General features: G+C 36.6%; 1 protein-coding gene across 1 annotated transcript in view; it reads left to right on the forward strand.

Annotated features, from left to right (window-relative positions):
• PTEN (phosphatase and tensin homolog) overlaps nucleotides 1-17,233 on the forward strand; it is a 61,771-nt gene that overhangs the window by 32,894 nt on the left and 11,644 nt on the right. The window contains exons 5-7 of the mRNA XM_060768775.2: nucleotides 1,621-1,859; nucleotides 13,442-13,583; nucleotides 15,231-15,397. Of these exons, the coding sequence (XP_060624758.1) occupies nucleotides 1,621-1,859; nucleotides 13,442-13,583; nucleotides 15,231-15,397 (548 nt within the window). The remainder of the gene's footprint in view (nucleotides 1-1,620; nucleotides 1,860-13,441; nucleotides 13,584-15,230; nucleotides 15,398-17,233) is intronic.

Genomic DNA, 17,233 nt, shown 5'->3' on the forward strand with positions numbered 1-17,233 from the left:
TTTGTTTCTTCAGTGTACCGTGAAATACCTTGAAAGTCTGAATCACTTGTGTTTTGGTTACTTAATGCCCTCTACTAGCTTGGCTGCTAGAAAGTATGTGGAAGCAGGATTATGTCTAACAGGAGGTAGGGCCTTTTCCTGTGGCCTTGTTATAGAACAGCTTGTCCCATGAGGCCCACATTCCCTCTCTTGCTTCCTTGTACTAGATTGGTTTTTATTGCTGAGCATCAGGTTTTTATCTGTGATGCCTTCCTGCACTGTATTCTGACTTTTACTTGTTAGTGTTTTCTTTGGATTTTATTTGTTGTAAACAGTTCTGACTGATAAGAAAGTCAGAGTAGAAATTTGTGCAAAATGTGAAATCAAGATTTGAAAGATGACACTCCTTATAAGTATAGATATTGGATAACATAACAAATGTTTTGGAGTTTTCTTTTTTGGCCATGCTCTGCAGCTCCTGTCCTTCTCCTATCTCTTTAGTCAGCTCCATCTTTTTTTCTTACATTACTCTTAAAATCTAGTACAGTGGTTCTCAACCTTCCTAATGCTGTGACCCCTTAATATAGGTCCTCATGTGGCAGTGATCCCCAACCATAAAATTATTTTTGTTGCTACTTCATAATTGTGATTTTGCTACTGTTATGAATCATAATGTAAATATCACATATACAGGATGTATTTTATTCACTGGACCAAATTTGGCACAAATACCCAAAACACCGAAATTTGAATACTGGTGCGGTGGGGGGTTGATTTTGTCATTTGGGAGTTGTAGTTGCTGGGATTTATAGTTTATCTAGAATGAAGGAGCATTCTGAACTCCACCAATGATGGCATTGAACCAAATTTGGCACACAGAACTCCCATGACCAACAGAAAATACTGGAAGGGTTGGGTGGGCGTTGACCTTGTGTTTTGGAGTTGTAGTTCACCTACACCCAGAGAGCACTGTAGACTCAAACAATGATGGATCTGGACCAAACTTGGCACAAATACTCAATATGCCCAAATGTGAACCCCCCTGGTGGAATTTGGGGAAAATAGACCTTGACATTTGGGAGTTGTAGTTGCTGGGATTTATAGTTCACCTACAATCAAAGAGCGTTCTGAACCCAACCCATGACAGAATTGGGACAAACTTTCCACAGAGAACTCCCATGACCAACAGAAAATACTGTGTTTTCCTGGTGGTCTTTGACACCCCTGACACCCCCACATGACCCACCCAGGGGTCCCGACTCCCAGGTTGAAAAATGCTGATCTAGTACAATATAGTGATGGCTTTTTGGATTTGAGAGACGTATCAAGTGTTCTATACACAGAGTTGTAAAGTTTTGAATTATCAACAATGTTAAATAATTCTGAACTGGAAAATGCTTCATAATACCTGTATTTCTAAATTAGATTTACACAAACTTGTAAAACGTTAGGATGAATTCACATAATGTGTGGACTACATGTAAAAAATGAAGATGAGGACTGGTTGTATTTGACATTGTGGTCCACAAATTGTGCAAGTGTGTATAAAACCTGTAATCACTTTAAATATTTTAAAATAGCATGCTATGCATAATAGTGGTCTAATCCTTGGCTAATTGTTTCATTCTTTTTATTTTGTAGTTGCACAATATCCTTTTGAAGACCATAACCCTCCACAGCTGGAGCTTATCAAACCTTTTTGTGAAGATCTTGATCGATGGCTTAGTGAAGATGGCAATCATGTTGCAGCAATCCACTGTAAAGCTGGAAAGGGACGAACTGGTGTAATGATTTGTGCATATTTGTTACATCGAGGAAGGTTTCATAAGGCACAAGAAGCCCTAGATTTCTATGGTGAAGTAAGGACCAGAGATAAAAAGGTGAGAATCTTCCTCATCCCTACATAACTTGTTATTTCATTTATAGGTTTTGTAGAATGCTATGAAGCTCAAGATTTTGGGGAGGCATATTTTAATTGTGTCTGAATCATAAACATACTGTATCTGTAAAATGTTGCTGTATGGTTATTAGTCCGTTTTGCATATGAGATCACAAACAGTTCTCATGTTTTGTTCCTCTCTTCCCTTAGCATGTACAAAGCATGTAGAATGTATACTGTCCACTCTTTAGCCTCCTCAATACAGATGATTAGAAATATAATGAAGTACGTTTTTAGCCCACCATATTCTGGTGATTGATTGATTGATTGTTAAGGTTTGTTTTTGATATGTTTTAATGATGTTTTTATACCCTGCTGTTTCTAATTGCTTAATTGGATTATGATATATTTATTATGTTTTTAACTGTGTTTTAGTTTATAAACTCTGTTGTTTGCTATGGACTTGCTCCTGCCGTGAGTTCCTTCAGGGGGATGATCACGGGGGTAGAAAAATAAAGTTATTATTTATTATTATTCTAAAGAATTTGCTCACCTATGCTGTAATTGGTTAAACTGACCAATTTTGCTGTCTTCATGTGGCATTGTTATTCAGTTATCCAGTGTCAGTTATTCAGCTGACCTTCTTACATCTTTAAAAAAACAACCTTAATGTCGCCTTAAGAAGAAAATTGATTATCTATAGAAAGATACTGTGTTTATTCATAGCCTCTTGGATGAATGGTCAGTTTCACCCTCAGCTCTTCAGTTCTCAAGTTTGTTTTTGTGCAGAATCCTCATTGAATCAGAACCAATTTTTTAGCTAATTTACAAGCACAACATTTGTTAAAGGACAAAAATATTTTAATATATTTGTTGCCTTTTTCCAGCCAACAGGATAGTCATTAGTTAAATGACTATCCTGTTGGCTGGAAAAATGATGCATTGGAGCAGATGTGACATGTTCCATTGTCAGTACGGTGGTCCCATTAGGAGGGCATCAGAAATCCTAACCCTTACATTATGATCCTGATCCTTACAAGTTATTTCTTAGAAAATACCCTACTACTCACTCAGTGCAAGTGAGGATTAAAATGCAGTATGTGTTGCTGCGTGTGTTTCTTTAAAAAAATATTAACAATTCTCTATGTAATGGTTCTAGATACTTTGAACTATTAAGTAGGTTCATATTTTTAGGGCTATTTTTATGAAATTTAGAGTGGGTATGAAAAATATATCAGTTTGGCTATAGATCTGTTTGAGAAATGGCATTGGTCTCATGCATGTGAACAGGTATATCTTGACTTCATGGGTACATGCGATTACTTACCTCATTTTGTTTAAATTTTGCAATTCTTAATTACAGTAGGCATCTACTTATTACTATGAAGACTACGTTTTCTGAATTCATTTTTGTTTGTTGCACAAGAGTAATGAACCCTGGCATCATCATAAAATATTTTTGCCTGTTTGATGTATAAAATTGTGTTTCTGTAAAGTGGCAAGCAATATTATGATTGCCAATTTTTTCTGACATTAAATCTATACTCTAGTATGCATGAAGGATAATAATATTGTACTGCAGTGGAAAATGTAGCACTTCTAACAAAGAAGGGTGCCATACCTTTCCCTTATACTATCTGTAAAATACTATTTACCCAAGTAAATTGATTAAATTCCTTAATTTATAGTCCTTGAGATTACTACAAAACAGAAGATTTTTAATTCTGATATTAATCTGTCTTTCAAACATTAAAATTCTGTTCCAAGCACTTGCTTGGTTTTGTATAGACTGCATTAGGAAATCACTCACATAGATTGATTGAAGGAACTGTAAAGTTCTGGAAGGCAAGGACAATGACTCCCCACCCCCCATTTCCAACCAGTAAGTTTCTGGATGTTATCTGTTAGTTATCTGTTCCCCTTCCCCCCAAACATAATGGGAGTAGTTGTGAGAAAAAAAAGACTTGCTTATCAATGACATGAACTTGTTCAAAGTCTTCCCATCAAGTGTCTTTTTACTTTGTCATCAGAGTTTCCACTGTAATATGCCTCTTTCCCTTCTTCCTCCTCCCTTTGTGTCTGTCGTCTTTACCTCTTTTTTGAAGTTGTGTTCTACTTGCAGTCAGAGAGTTTTGCTTTATGATCCACATTTGCAGTATCTGTTATGTTTGGAGGAAGAATGTAGAGGTGTGCCATTTGTAGGGGGTTTATATCGCAAACCTTCAAGAACGAGGACCAGAGACTAAAAGTCTCTTCAATTGGCAGATTGAGTGCTATTGAATCAAAACAAACAAACAAAAAACACAACAAATTACTCTTGATATTGATGCCCTGCATTGTCAGCAGTATCAGTATCAACCACCTCAGTAATGTCTATTGAGGCTCTTTTTGCTTTGTTGTGTTGACCTCACTATCTCCACAATCAGCCACACCTTGCCAAATAAAGGTTTTGTTTTGTTGTGAGGCGAGGAAGTCACAGAAAGTTGCCCATTCAAAATCAGCTTGAAAAAGGTCAGCTTCCCTCAAGAGCTGCTCTGAAACTATTGTGAAGGAGAAGAGTTGCTCTAAACACCATGCCATACCTATAGCTACTTCTCCTTTATCTTCAACATCAGAGGCCTCTAGTCCAACATTAGCTGTTCTATCTTCTGTGCTTCAATTTTGGTGGCCTATCTTCTGGCATAGCCTTCAGAACCTTCTGCAGAACAACATGTTCCAAGGACTGTTATTGATCTACAGCATAAGTCCTCAAGGCATGGTTCTTCCATCACCTTGAAGGGATACGTCTCAATTTATATGTTAACTTTTTATGCCCCATACTGGCTTTCAAATCAGGCTAGTGATATAGGGAGAATTCTCCCTAAATTTCAACTTCTTATATCAGTAGATACTAACATAAGGATATGGTGGGGGTGGTCAATGTCTCTGTCCCTACAATTTGCACTCACCTTTTTGCAGGGATGATCAGTAAAATATCTTGGAATGTGTCCTGTATCATCAGCCTCCCTATTGGTAGCTGATGTTCATAAATCTTTCTCACCACCTCCTCAAACAATAGGCTCAGTGTCTAACCATTCCTGTGGAATGAGACCTCCTCCAGTATCAACAATATTAACCCCTGATGTTTCTGCTCCAATTCTAAGTGATTCCATGCTCGTCTACTTGGATGTCAACTCCTTCATTTTCAGGGCAGATTGCTTTAATGCCAACCGTATCTATTTTTTCTTAAGCAATCACCATATCAGCTCCTTCTGTTCCTCAGTAACAATCTTATCTCAGGAAATTCAAGGGTTATGACATTTGACAACACCATAGTGGTTACTTGTATAAATAAACAAAGAGGGAGGTAACCATTCTGTGACATTACTTAACCTTGCTTTGACTCTGTGGAGTTCGTGGTAAGGAGACATGTTCACCTAGCAAGGCAGAAAACATATTTACAGATCCACTCATTTGTGCACCAGTTGTCCATCATGAGTAGTCCCTTTTGAACGATGCCTTTTGCCAGATGGTGCATATACTTAATCTATTTGCATTGCCAGGCAATGTGAAATAGCTCTGATTCTGGGGGTCATTAGGTTTTTGTCCATCAATTCCAACCTTTTCACTACAGCTGAAGGTGGTAGTAAAGGGTAATGTTCCATACAGATCTTATTGCATTGTTTTGGCCCAAACAACCATGATTCCTCCTACTGCTCCATTTTTCAAAGATCCATGTCATGAGGGGATTCTACTATCCTGCATTTCCTATTATGTCTTTGCAAGCAATGACTTATCTTTATTGAGCGTTTACTTGGCCATGGTTGTAGTATAACAACCAGTGCTTCCCAGATCAATCACCCTATCCTTACATCCCATTGTTAAGAAATTTCTCAAACATCTATTGCACTTCAATCAACTGGTGACTTGACCTCCTTTGCTATGGCTATTGTGTCTAGTCTTTTCATAGCTGACCTGTAAACCTTTTGAACCAGAGGCTTCTACTACTGAATGTCTCCTCACGTTGAAAGTGGCATTCCTTGCAGTTGTCACCTCTGTGAACTGAGTAAGTGGGATTGTGGCACCTAGTTCAGATGAGCCATTCCTTGTTTTTCATTGGAACAAGGTAGTCCTATGACCAGATATCACTTTCCTTCTAAAAGTCATGTCACAATTTCAACTCAGCCAAGATATTGGTCCTGCCCACTTTCTATCTGTAGTTGGCAATGCATCTGAAAAAATAACACCACTCTTTTGACATTGTACAGATCATGTGAGTAGCCTATAAATTAACCAGATCACACACTCCACTAGAGTAGTGACCTTCTCAGCTGCTTTACTATATGGCATTTCTCTACCTGGTCTCATGGCACAATCATCTATGTTCATCCAACATTATAAGTTGGTTTGCAAATCCAGAGCAAATACTAGTTTTGCATGTTCTGGACTATCTTCTCTTCTCCAGCTCCCTGACTCAGTAACCTCTCTCTGGGAAGCCTCAGTCATTCATTTGTGAGAGGCACAGAAACCACGAGGAAGAAGAGTTTTTATACATGTAACTGTGGTTCTTCCAGTCATCATCTATGCCTTCAGGCAAACTCACAGCACTTTCCTTCTTTCTGGTTGCTGTAACTTTGTGGCAGACTTTGAAATTATGAGGGTAGAATAGCTTGCCAGGCTGGGAAATGCATGATAGACAGAAGGGGTAGGGCTCCTGCCAAGTAGCTATTACACTATGTAACATGATTTTTGTTCTTGGTTTATAAATGGCATTTCCTAATGGGTTCTGTCATAAAAGAATAGAATACGTTTGTTAAACCGCAAAACTTTGTTTTGTGGGACATCCTGCATCACATTTTGCTAAAGTTTTTCAATGAATATCTCATCACCAATTCAATGTAGTTTGTGGCAGCCACAAAAACAAAATTTCTGGAGTAGAACCTACTTTCAAAGTAAGTACCACACCATTAAACAGGAAATAACACTTTCAAACCAGGAACAGAAAAAAAATCTTCAAATTTTGTATTGGCTTTGTCTTCAGGACTGACATGACAAGGTGTCCCTTTCTCAGGTCTTAGGAAATGGTTGGCATGAGTCTGCATTCCCACAGAGATGACAACCACTATCATCAAAAGAAAAAAAAACACCAGACAGTATCTTCATACCCCTTGTTAACCTTGTCTGAATTTTTCAGTCATTAGCTCAGCATCTAAAGACAAAGAGTCAACCATTGAAGAGTTTAGTCACTATACATTTGTGTACAGTATACATGTACCTACTACACTGGTGACTAAATAACCGGCAGACTGAGCTAGCAAGTTGCCACAATAACTTTATTTCCGCGAACACGTACAATTCATTGCACCATTCTCAGTCTTAATCCTGGATGTCTGAACAGCTTAAACTGTGAGCATCTAGAAGCTTGGAGAACCTCTATGAAATTTCCTTTATTAATGTCTACAACTTTATTCATCAGTTTCATTATTTTTATTGTAGATTCTGTTTATACTGTATATACTAGAGTATAAGCCTATTTTTTCAGCCCCATTTTTAGGCTGAAAAAGTGCCCCTCGGCTTATACTCGAGTCAAGATTATTTATTTTACTCGTTGTTGTTATTATTATTATTATTATTATTATTATTATTATCGTTTGTTATTTATTATTATTACATTTATCATTTTACTCTATTATTATACATTTATTATTTTACTGTATAATTGTTGTTATTGCTACATTCATTATTTTACTCTTTTTATTATTGTTGTTATTACATTTATTATTTTACTCTCTTTATTATTATTGGAAGAATACGTAAGCACATTTACATTGAAGAAGGTAAACATTCATTTAATCAGAGTTGGACAGTCTTATCTTAAATTACCATTTTTGTAATTATTCAAAAATATATAATCTACTGATTCCTCAAACAATGTAATTTAATTGGTATCTATTTTAATTTTGCAATTTACCAGTATCTGCTGCATTTCCCACCCTCGGCTTATACTCGAGTCAATATGTTTTCTCAGTTTTTTGTGGTAAAATTAGGTGCCTCGGCTTATAGTCAGGTCGGCTTATACTCGAGTATATACGGTATTAAGTGAGTCCAGTTAGTATCTTTTTTGTTTTGTTTAGTTTTGTTAAGCAGGCTTGTAAATTGTACATTAAGCAAAAGAAAGTCCTTTTCTTTCCATAACTGCTGTAATCATGATGAACTATCTGGTGCCAATGGTTACCCATCAGTTTTTTTCATAAGGGGCGAAAGGTGTACACTCTTGTGGTTTTTTTGTTTTGTTTTGTTTTGTTTTGGTGGCAAATAAGAAATATCAGAGTAATTTCTTCTGCCATTGCTGTCTTCCACAGGAGCAAGCGGGTCAGCTTGTCCCTGTGATGTGGGAATATGGTAGGAGCTTGTATGGTTTTTGTGAAACCTCAAATTTTAGTACATTTTTGAGGATATTGGGAGACATAAGGTTGGGCATACAGAAGGTGATTAGCCAGAAAGCCATAGGGTGAATGGAGAATTGGTTTAATGCAATACAATAAGTTTTTGGAACCTGACTTGATTTTAACAAATGGAGACTAAAACTTAATTAAGCTGACAGTATGGATTATTTGATTGCTCTAAATTGTGCAGCCTTGCACATATTGTTAAACTTTAACGCAGAGCAACCCTCTCAGGTATGGCCAAGAATGAGGCATTCTAGGAACTGAAGTTCAGCAACATCCTGGGGGCCACTTAGTACTTATTCCAATTGAAATTCTATTGTTAGTCTCCAACTAGAAGAGATGTATTGAATCACGGTGAACCTACTTTATGTAAGTTCCATTGATTCCATGGATGCACTCTTAATTTCACTAAGAATCGTATTGAAGCATTTGCATATTGCTGCCTTAATTGCCATGCTTGCGATATTCCTAAGACATGGGATCCAGTAGCCGCCAGTGTACTGAAAATGTCCTATATGGTAGACCAGGACTTAATTTGCTTACTGTTCAAATTGTGAAGATGAAATATTTCACTCTTGGAGCTCCTGCATGTTCTTTTAAATATAGACTGCATTAGTCACTGTTCCATTAGGCACTGAGGTTATTCTTTTCAAAACTCAGCATCTTCCAGGCCATCATAGCTGCTCAAGTCCAGTCCAAATATAGCTTTCTTGAATCCATGGCCAAGATCAACTGAACTTTTAATGTAGATCATCAATTCTCCAAGACGAATTTCTGACTCCACACGAAATCTGCCATCTTCATCTGTGTTTCCAGCAATCATTTTGCCAGGATGAAATATTAGGACGCAGATTTTTTTTTCGTGTCACGAGCAACTTGGGAAACTGAAGATGATGTCCCATTACACCCTGCAGACACCAGCTTTGGTTCACTTATGAAGGTTTTGGTTTTTGAAGTCATCTATCTGTGTTTTGAAGAGGGGGTGCAGCTTATCCTAACAACAAAGCAGAGATGTCATTTAGTGTCATGAGGAAATGTTTTTCAGGAGTAGCTGTGTTAACCATAAAACAACAAAAATTAATCCTGTGGTGATACAGTTAGTGGGCCATCAAAAAGTGAGCCCTGTCCCTTCCACCCCCCCCCCCCAAATCCCTCAACACACACAATGAACATAAATGGAAACAAAGTCAGTAGTAAAAGAGGTAATCATACTGGTTTTTTCAGTTCATTATAAAGCAGTTCCCCTCCACACACACAGACACACACACACACACACGCGCGTATTTACAACTTGGAGGTTCTATCCTCTGTTTTTACCTATCCAAATGAATAGATTAAAATGTAGAAGTTTTGAATACTATCATGGGAAGCCTCCTTGCATTTTTGGACACAGGAATGCACTTTATACACTTGTGTATAAGCCCAAGGTTTTTGTGGCAAAATATGGAGGGTAAAACATTTCCTTTTTAAAGAAAAATAGTATAGAGGGAACATACTTAGGAAGAGCTAAAGAGAAGGAGAGGATCTGCCTTTTTACTACTGTAGAGAAGGATTCTTTATGTCTAACTTGTGAGCACCATTATTTACTTACTTTAACTTCTTACATTTACACTTATGCCTGATGGGAAGGTTTATTAAAATCTCTTTGTATCTTAAGTACAAACTTCTGTTGACTTGGATTTCTTGATAGTCACTCTCCAGTAGGCACTTTTAGTATTTTTTTCTCTTTTAGTTAATATTTTTAATCTACTTTCATGATTACAGTTACCAGGGAATTGTGTGCATGTAAATGTAATGAAAACCCCAAACAAAGACATGAAGTAGATATAAGACAGTTTGGTGCATAACTTCCACTCCTCAAAGAAGAATGCAGGAAGTAGCATATTGGGTTAGTTTACTGTGTCATGAAATGATGCATGCCTAAAAAGTATGTCTAAAGAAACTACATTGTTTCAAAAGATGCAATGCATTAACTGAACCTCAAGATATGGATACAATAAATACTACATAAAAAGTAAATGCATCTCCCCCCCCCCCCCCCCCCCACTTACTACATACTGTAGAATTTGGTGAGCCTTATTTGGATACTTTGCATTCTTAGAAGGGCTATTTCAGTTAGTTCTTCTCATGATTGTGTCACGAACCTCCCAATTGATTTTCTACAGGTGATATCAACAGGTCTTTGTGTTATATATATGTTTATACTAAGAGAATCATGGACATTTAAAATGTGGAAAGCTTCCCCTGGTCACCTTTGGGGAGCAATTGGAAGGTGACAGTCTGGAACATTTCATGGAATCCTTTTTTTTAAAAAAAAACCAAAACATATTATGGAATGAATTTAGCACGAATCTTTTTTTCCTTTTTGCTAGTTTGTTTGCAGAAATAGTTGTGAACAGTTCAAAATGATTAAAGGTCATTTTTATCAAAGTTACTCTGGGCAAATTTCTTGCTTGTCTCTTAGATTTCACAGAAGCAACATTCTTTTGAAGGAATGTATTATTATATTGGATAAGAATGCCATTTTTAACCTGGAGAAAAGTAAATGTACATTAAATAAATATTCTCCAAAACAACTCAGATTTTAAAAAGAAGCTTTCAGAATTGTAATTCTGTGCCTTCAAATAATTCCCAACTTACAAAAATCTAGGGTGAACCTATAATCAGCTTTTCTTTACAGCTTTTGTTTAGAGGGGCTTGCCATTCCCTTCCTTTGAGAGAATGTGACTTCCTAGTCAGATTCTCAAAACCACTAGTCAACACTGACTTTTGTTTTCAACATGCTAGAATCAAGATCGTCATGCCAAGTTACAAAATTTAGTCAGTAGCAGTACGTTACTGGCATTTCAGAAATATTTGCTGTATTTCAAAATTACAAAAAAGGATCTGACAGCAGGGATTGTAAAAACCTTCATGGCTACAAAAATGTGTTTTCTTACATGTTTACAGTTTAGAATTTAAGATTATCTTATCAACTCAAAAGACTACAAATTGCTAATATCAAAATTTATAGCTAAAGAACACTAAACCAACAATTGAGCCAAAATATAACCTGAAGCACATTCCCATAGAATTTAAAGTTTATGTTACACACACATGTACCTGCACACACACACACACACATGTTATTAAGCCCGATTGACCAGAAGGCAGAAGAACTTTGAACTGAATCCAAGGACATTGTCAGGAAGGAAAGAAAAAGAAGCCTCAATAGATGACAAATGAAACTCTTTAAGCAGTTAAGGACAGACAAGAACCAAAACTGTTATCTGTTGGAAATAGGACCTGAACTCCAAATGCAACTGTTGAGCCATTTCTGCGCAGAAAAAAAGAGAACCACTATAGTAATTAATGCAGACAAGTAGAAAATTACAACAAAAAAGGATAAACAAAATCTCTTCCATAACATCCAAGAAATTAAAGGGAAATTTAAAGCAAGAATGTGGATGCTATATGCCCAGCAAAGGGAAGCACATTGCATAACCTAGTAGAAATAAAAAGTGCATAGAAACAGTACAGTGGAGAACTACATACAAAAGATGAAAGGATGACAGATTCATGTATTCAAGGAAGAACTGTTTGAAGATGAACCTACAGTTTTGTAAAATAAAGTAGAAGCTGCATTTAGAGTACTTGGGATAAATAAATTACCAGGAACATATGATATGCTAATAGACCTGCTTCAGGCTTTGGAGATGGAATCTACACAAATTCTTACTAAAATCTCCATAAATATATATATTACACTCTCACACACAGTGGCCCACAGCAAATCAAACCTGAACATTCTCTAGAAGCTGAGGTGACTAAATGACACTACCGTACTTTGGACACACAATGGGAAAGACATGACTCTCCAGAAAAGACACTGTTGTTTGGTAATATAGAAGGCAGTAGGAAAAGAGGAAGACCACATTCCAGAAGGATAGACTCAATTAACAAAGCTATATTGTGGAATCTGCACAACCTGAGCAAGACTGTTGATATGATAGTAGGATGACATGGAGGACTCTCATTCAGATTGCCTTAAGTCAAAGTTGACTTGATGGCAGCTAACAACAATACAGTTTGGAATATGTTATGAACCTCAAACACATAATGTTTGGGCAACCTTTATCTAACATTCTTCTCAACCTTTAATGTAACAACGGTTAGCTAAAGTAAGAAGATAATGGCTTTGTTGTATTTTACGATAGCCTAGTTCACTTGGTCATCTTGGTTCTATGCAAAGGACCATAACTGGCCTCCAAATTCTTGGGTTGTACATACAATTCACCTTTTCTACTTATTCTGAGATAAATAATGGCATCAGAACTAAAATTTCTGTTACCACACTATTATAAATAAACAAAAATCAATAGCTGACTACATAGATTCTTGCACTTTGCATAGTTCTATGCAGTCAGGCTGTTAGTGGAAATGCATTGCAATAGCAAGCAAGTAAATCTTAATCTGTTTTTTATTAGTACTTTTAAACTCTATAAAATTCCAAAAGAAGTCTTCCTTTCTTTCTCATTTCTTATTCCCTAGTCTTTCCCCCATATATTTTCTTGAAATGGTTTCATTATGTATTAACTTCCATTGGCTTTGATGTAATACAAGGCGCGAATAACCCTCAGCCATCTCATTGAGAGTGGAACCTCATATGTTGTAGGGAGTAGTGAAAGGAATAAAGAAGCTAACTTTAAAGAAGAAAATCGAGAAATACTGAATGTATATATATTTTAAAACCCTATACAAGTCAGTTTTTAAAACTTAAATGTGTTAAGAAGTACAGGAAGATATATGAGACCAATTTCATACCGGTTTCATAGGAGAAAAAATGGGAGACAAGACCATCTTTTAGTTTGAATGCAGCCCAAACATGGGCAGAAGCCAAAACTGCATTTTAATGTTCTGTGTCCCCTTCTGGTATTTTGTTTTCTAGAGTAGAGAAGTTGTTCCAGACCTTTTGTTAACGTTGCTTACTTGAGTTTTTCAGAGTTATGCTAAATTTCTCAATCTGTGAAGAGAGTAGAGATAGACAGATTTGCTTATATGCAGCTGTTATGATTCATTTCTAGGCTGTAACTCATAGAAGTCAGTTAAGGTAACAAGATGTGAAAATATTACTCATGATTAAATATTTCTGCTGTTCTTTTCTGTTTGATTGTAGGGAGTAACTATTCCCAGTCAGAGGCGCTATGTATATTACTATAGCTACCTGTTAAAGAATCATCTGGATTACCGACCAGTGGCACTGCTCTTTCACAAAATGATGTTTGAAACAATTCCAATGTTCAGTGGTGGCACCTGCAGTAAGTTCTTTTTTAATCACTTCTGCTATATGAGGCAGCATTTCTATTTGCATTTCTGGACCATTGTATTTGCTCATTTGAAACTGAGACATCTAAACTGTTCTTACACTGTACTACCTTGGAAAGTAAATTGTTGTATATTTACCACTTTTGACAATTTATCCCTGTATGCCTTCTGATAAATTTAGTTTTGAATGTCAACATGATATCAGTTGCCACTGTTGACTTACAAATGAGGCTGACCTATACATGGTCCCTTGGAAAGCACTTCCACAGGAACCAGTGTTGGATCAGATACAGTAGACTCAGTATGGTATAATGTCAAGACTGAGAATGGGAAAATCTGTACTCAAATCCTAACTCAGTTAATGGTTACTTTGTGACCATGGATGAATCTTTATCTCAAGCTTAACTCTTCCACATATTTCTATTTTTTATTAAATAAACTCGCAACTAAAATTGACAGGCACATAATGAATATTTTATACTTAGAATGTTGGAATGGAAATGTAACAGATATGTCCCCTCCAATATTACCTCAAGTTACAGTCATTTTACAGATCCTTTGGTTAGTTGGTGTGATTTTGTTGTGGAGTTTGATTCTTGGTGTGACATCATTATTTAAATACAAAAGTATAACAATAGTTAGGAATTAGCAATACTTTTTGAAATAAGAAAAGCAGTTCATATTCACCTCTATGTTTCAGTTCATTGACATTGTTAATATGGTCATCATTGAAACAAATCAAGTTCTAAGCCAGTTGTGAGAGATACTAAATCAGTTTATTGCTGTGCATGTGCCCCACTTTTGCTACCTTTTAGCCTTCTAGTGTGTGTCAAATCCTGTCATAGTTCTTGATTGATGAAACTGTTTATATTTTTTATTGATGTGTACAGTGGGAAAAATAGGATATTTTGTTTTTATGTGTTACATTGAAAGAGTCTCTGGAAGTCACTTTACATTGCTTTGTTCCATAGCTGCCTAATATGATAAGTTAGCAGTGTCTATAAATAAACATTTAGAGATGCATGAGTTCCATCTCCTTTCTCATTTCTTATCTTTAACAAAATATGAAAGATAAGATAGCCAACTGTTTGATACATATAACAATGACAATATATAAATAAGCTATATGTTGGAACATCCATAAAGCATGTCTTGTCTTCAACAGCATGAATTATATCAGGTCTGCATTAAATTTTGAGCTCATGGACAGCTTGGAAATGTTTTCACCAGTACATGCAGTTGATAACTTATAAATAACTTTAACTTGGAAATTGTTATATTTGTTAGCATGCCTAAATGGTGTGTGCATGTACACAACACCTTCACCCCATGCCAACTTCCCATGAATTCCATAGGATTAGGTAAGGGATATTTGGGTTTTTTCCCCCCAACGTATTCTTTTGAAATTTAACCTATAGCCCCTGGTGTTTCTTGATCTCCCATAAAAAGTATTAACCAGAGCTGACCCTGCTTACCTTCCAAGATCAGAAGAGATCTGTTGCCTTTAGAGTATTTGGATCAACATAATTATTTAGCATAATTTAATTCCTTTTTGATATCCATAAAAACCCTCTTTAAAGTTCTTCTTTGAATTGGTTCTATTATATTAACTGTTGTGGAATGCTTCTTTTATCATGCAGATCCTCAGTTTGTGGTTTACCAGCTCAAGGTAAAGATATTCACCTCCACTTCAGGACCCACGAGGCGTGAAGACAAGTACATGTACTTCGAATTCCCTCAGCCATTGCCAGTGTGTGGTGACATTAAAGTGGAATTCTTCCATAAGCAAAACAAGATGTTGAAAAAGGTTTGCTTTTCTTAATCTTAAGAAGTGCTTGATTTTTGTTTGCTAGTTTTAAATACATTTCCCTTCAGTCCTTTTCCTGCTTCAAATAGAAATGGCTTCAGATATTCTATCAACATTAACTTAGATATCAGTTGCTCATTTTCCACAGTTAACCACTTCCGAGCTTTGTGTTGCAGAGTGAAAAGTGTATGCACCACCTATTTATTTTGTATTGTATTTGAAACTCTAGGACAGAGGTCTTCAATTTTTTTAAATAAAGGGCCAATAGACAGTCTTCCAGGCTGGGGGCAGGGCAGACTATAGTTTCTTGTTGTGACCCTTCATGTCATTTCAGATTTAGGGTGACCCTAAGGTGACTCTCAAAAAATCTGATTTATTTGAAGGGAATTTGCCTTTGTCTTCATATGAGGCAGAGAGAGTGTGACTTGAGGAAAGTCACCCAGTAGGTTCAGAGCTACAGTCTGAGGTTCAAGCCACTATGCCATGCTTTCTGAAATCATTCCTCTATGTTTCTTTCTCTTTCTTACATTTCTTCTTTTCCTCTGTTTCTTTTTCTTTCTTAATTTTCTTCCTTCCCTCTCAGTTTTCTAGCTAACTTTCTTCCTTCCTTTTCTCCCTCCCCCTTCCCTCTTCCCTCCTTTTTTTTCTCTTTCTCACCTCCTTCATCCCTCTTTTCCTCTCTTTTTCCTACCTCTATCTTTCTCTCCTTTTTTCCTCTTTCTCTCTCTCTCCTTCCCCCTTCTTTTTTCTTCCCTTCTCCCTCCCTCTTTTCTTCCCTTTCTCCTTCCTTCCTTCCTTTCCATAGGGCAAGGGTTTGAACTTCTTTAAACACAGATTTAATCACATTTCAGTAAACAGAATTTAATCTGTTGCACTAAATGGAATCGGTGCAGATTTCCTATGTCATCTCAAATATTTGTGTACTCTTCTTTCCCATTGCCCTAATAAGTGGAAAGAATTTGCTGGCATCTACTTTGCGACAGTATTTTTAATGGTAGAGCTGTATTCAATAATCAGCTTCAGGACAGGTTGATATTTGCATTTTAGAATGTTACATTCCAGGTTTTAGCAGTCCAGATCATTATGGGGCACTGTACTGGTGAGGTAGTAGATGTAATTAATGCCCTTTCTTCAGACCATAAACTGTCTTCTAATGGAGTTGCTGCCAGATAATGTTCTGGTTTACTGAGGTCAGTGTACATTGGAAATATGTACAGTATATTCTGGCGTATAAGACTACTTTTTAACCCAAGAAAATCTTCTCAAAAGTCAGGGGTCATCTTATATGCCGGTGTAATCTTATGCATGGGAGTAATCTTAACTCTATATTTTAACTGGAAAAGTTGGGGGTCGTCTTATACGCCCAGTCGTCTTATATGCCGGAATATACGGTAATTGTTTGGCTGTCTATCTTGAAAGCAAGGGTATAGGCCCTAAGAATATAACGGACAGCCCAGCAAGTGTGATGGTCAGTTTTCTCCCCAATCCATCTCAATGCCATGCCATTTGTGAACAGAAGTAAATTCCATTTGTATGTTACAAATTCCAGTTGTATGTTACAAGCATACAATTTACATATTACTCCTGGTTACAAAAGGGGGTGAGATAGAAAGGAAAATCCACTTATGTAAGAATTATAATGGGAAAATAGTGTCTCCACTGAAGCTTTGTCACCAATCCTTGTTCCCACAACAACCCACAATTTTCAAAATCCATTTGTCATAAGGACAGAAAGTGAAATGACAACTTCTGAACAAGGACACAGACACCAAAGCAAATATTGCAGGAGTGTTAACCCTTCCCTATGCTATCCAAAGCTAAAAAGAAAAATTAGGG

Source organism: Anolis sagrei, chromosome 3, assembly GCF_037176765.1.
Source record: "Anolis sagrei isolate rAnoSag1 chromosome 3, rAnoSag1.mat, whole genome shotgun sequence".
NCBI classification, from domain to species: Eukaryota; Metazoa; Chordata; class Lepidosauria; order Squamata; family Dactyloidae; genus Anolis; species Anolis sagrei.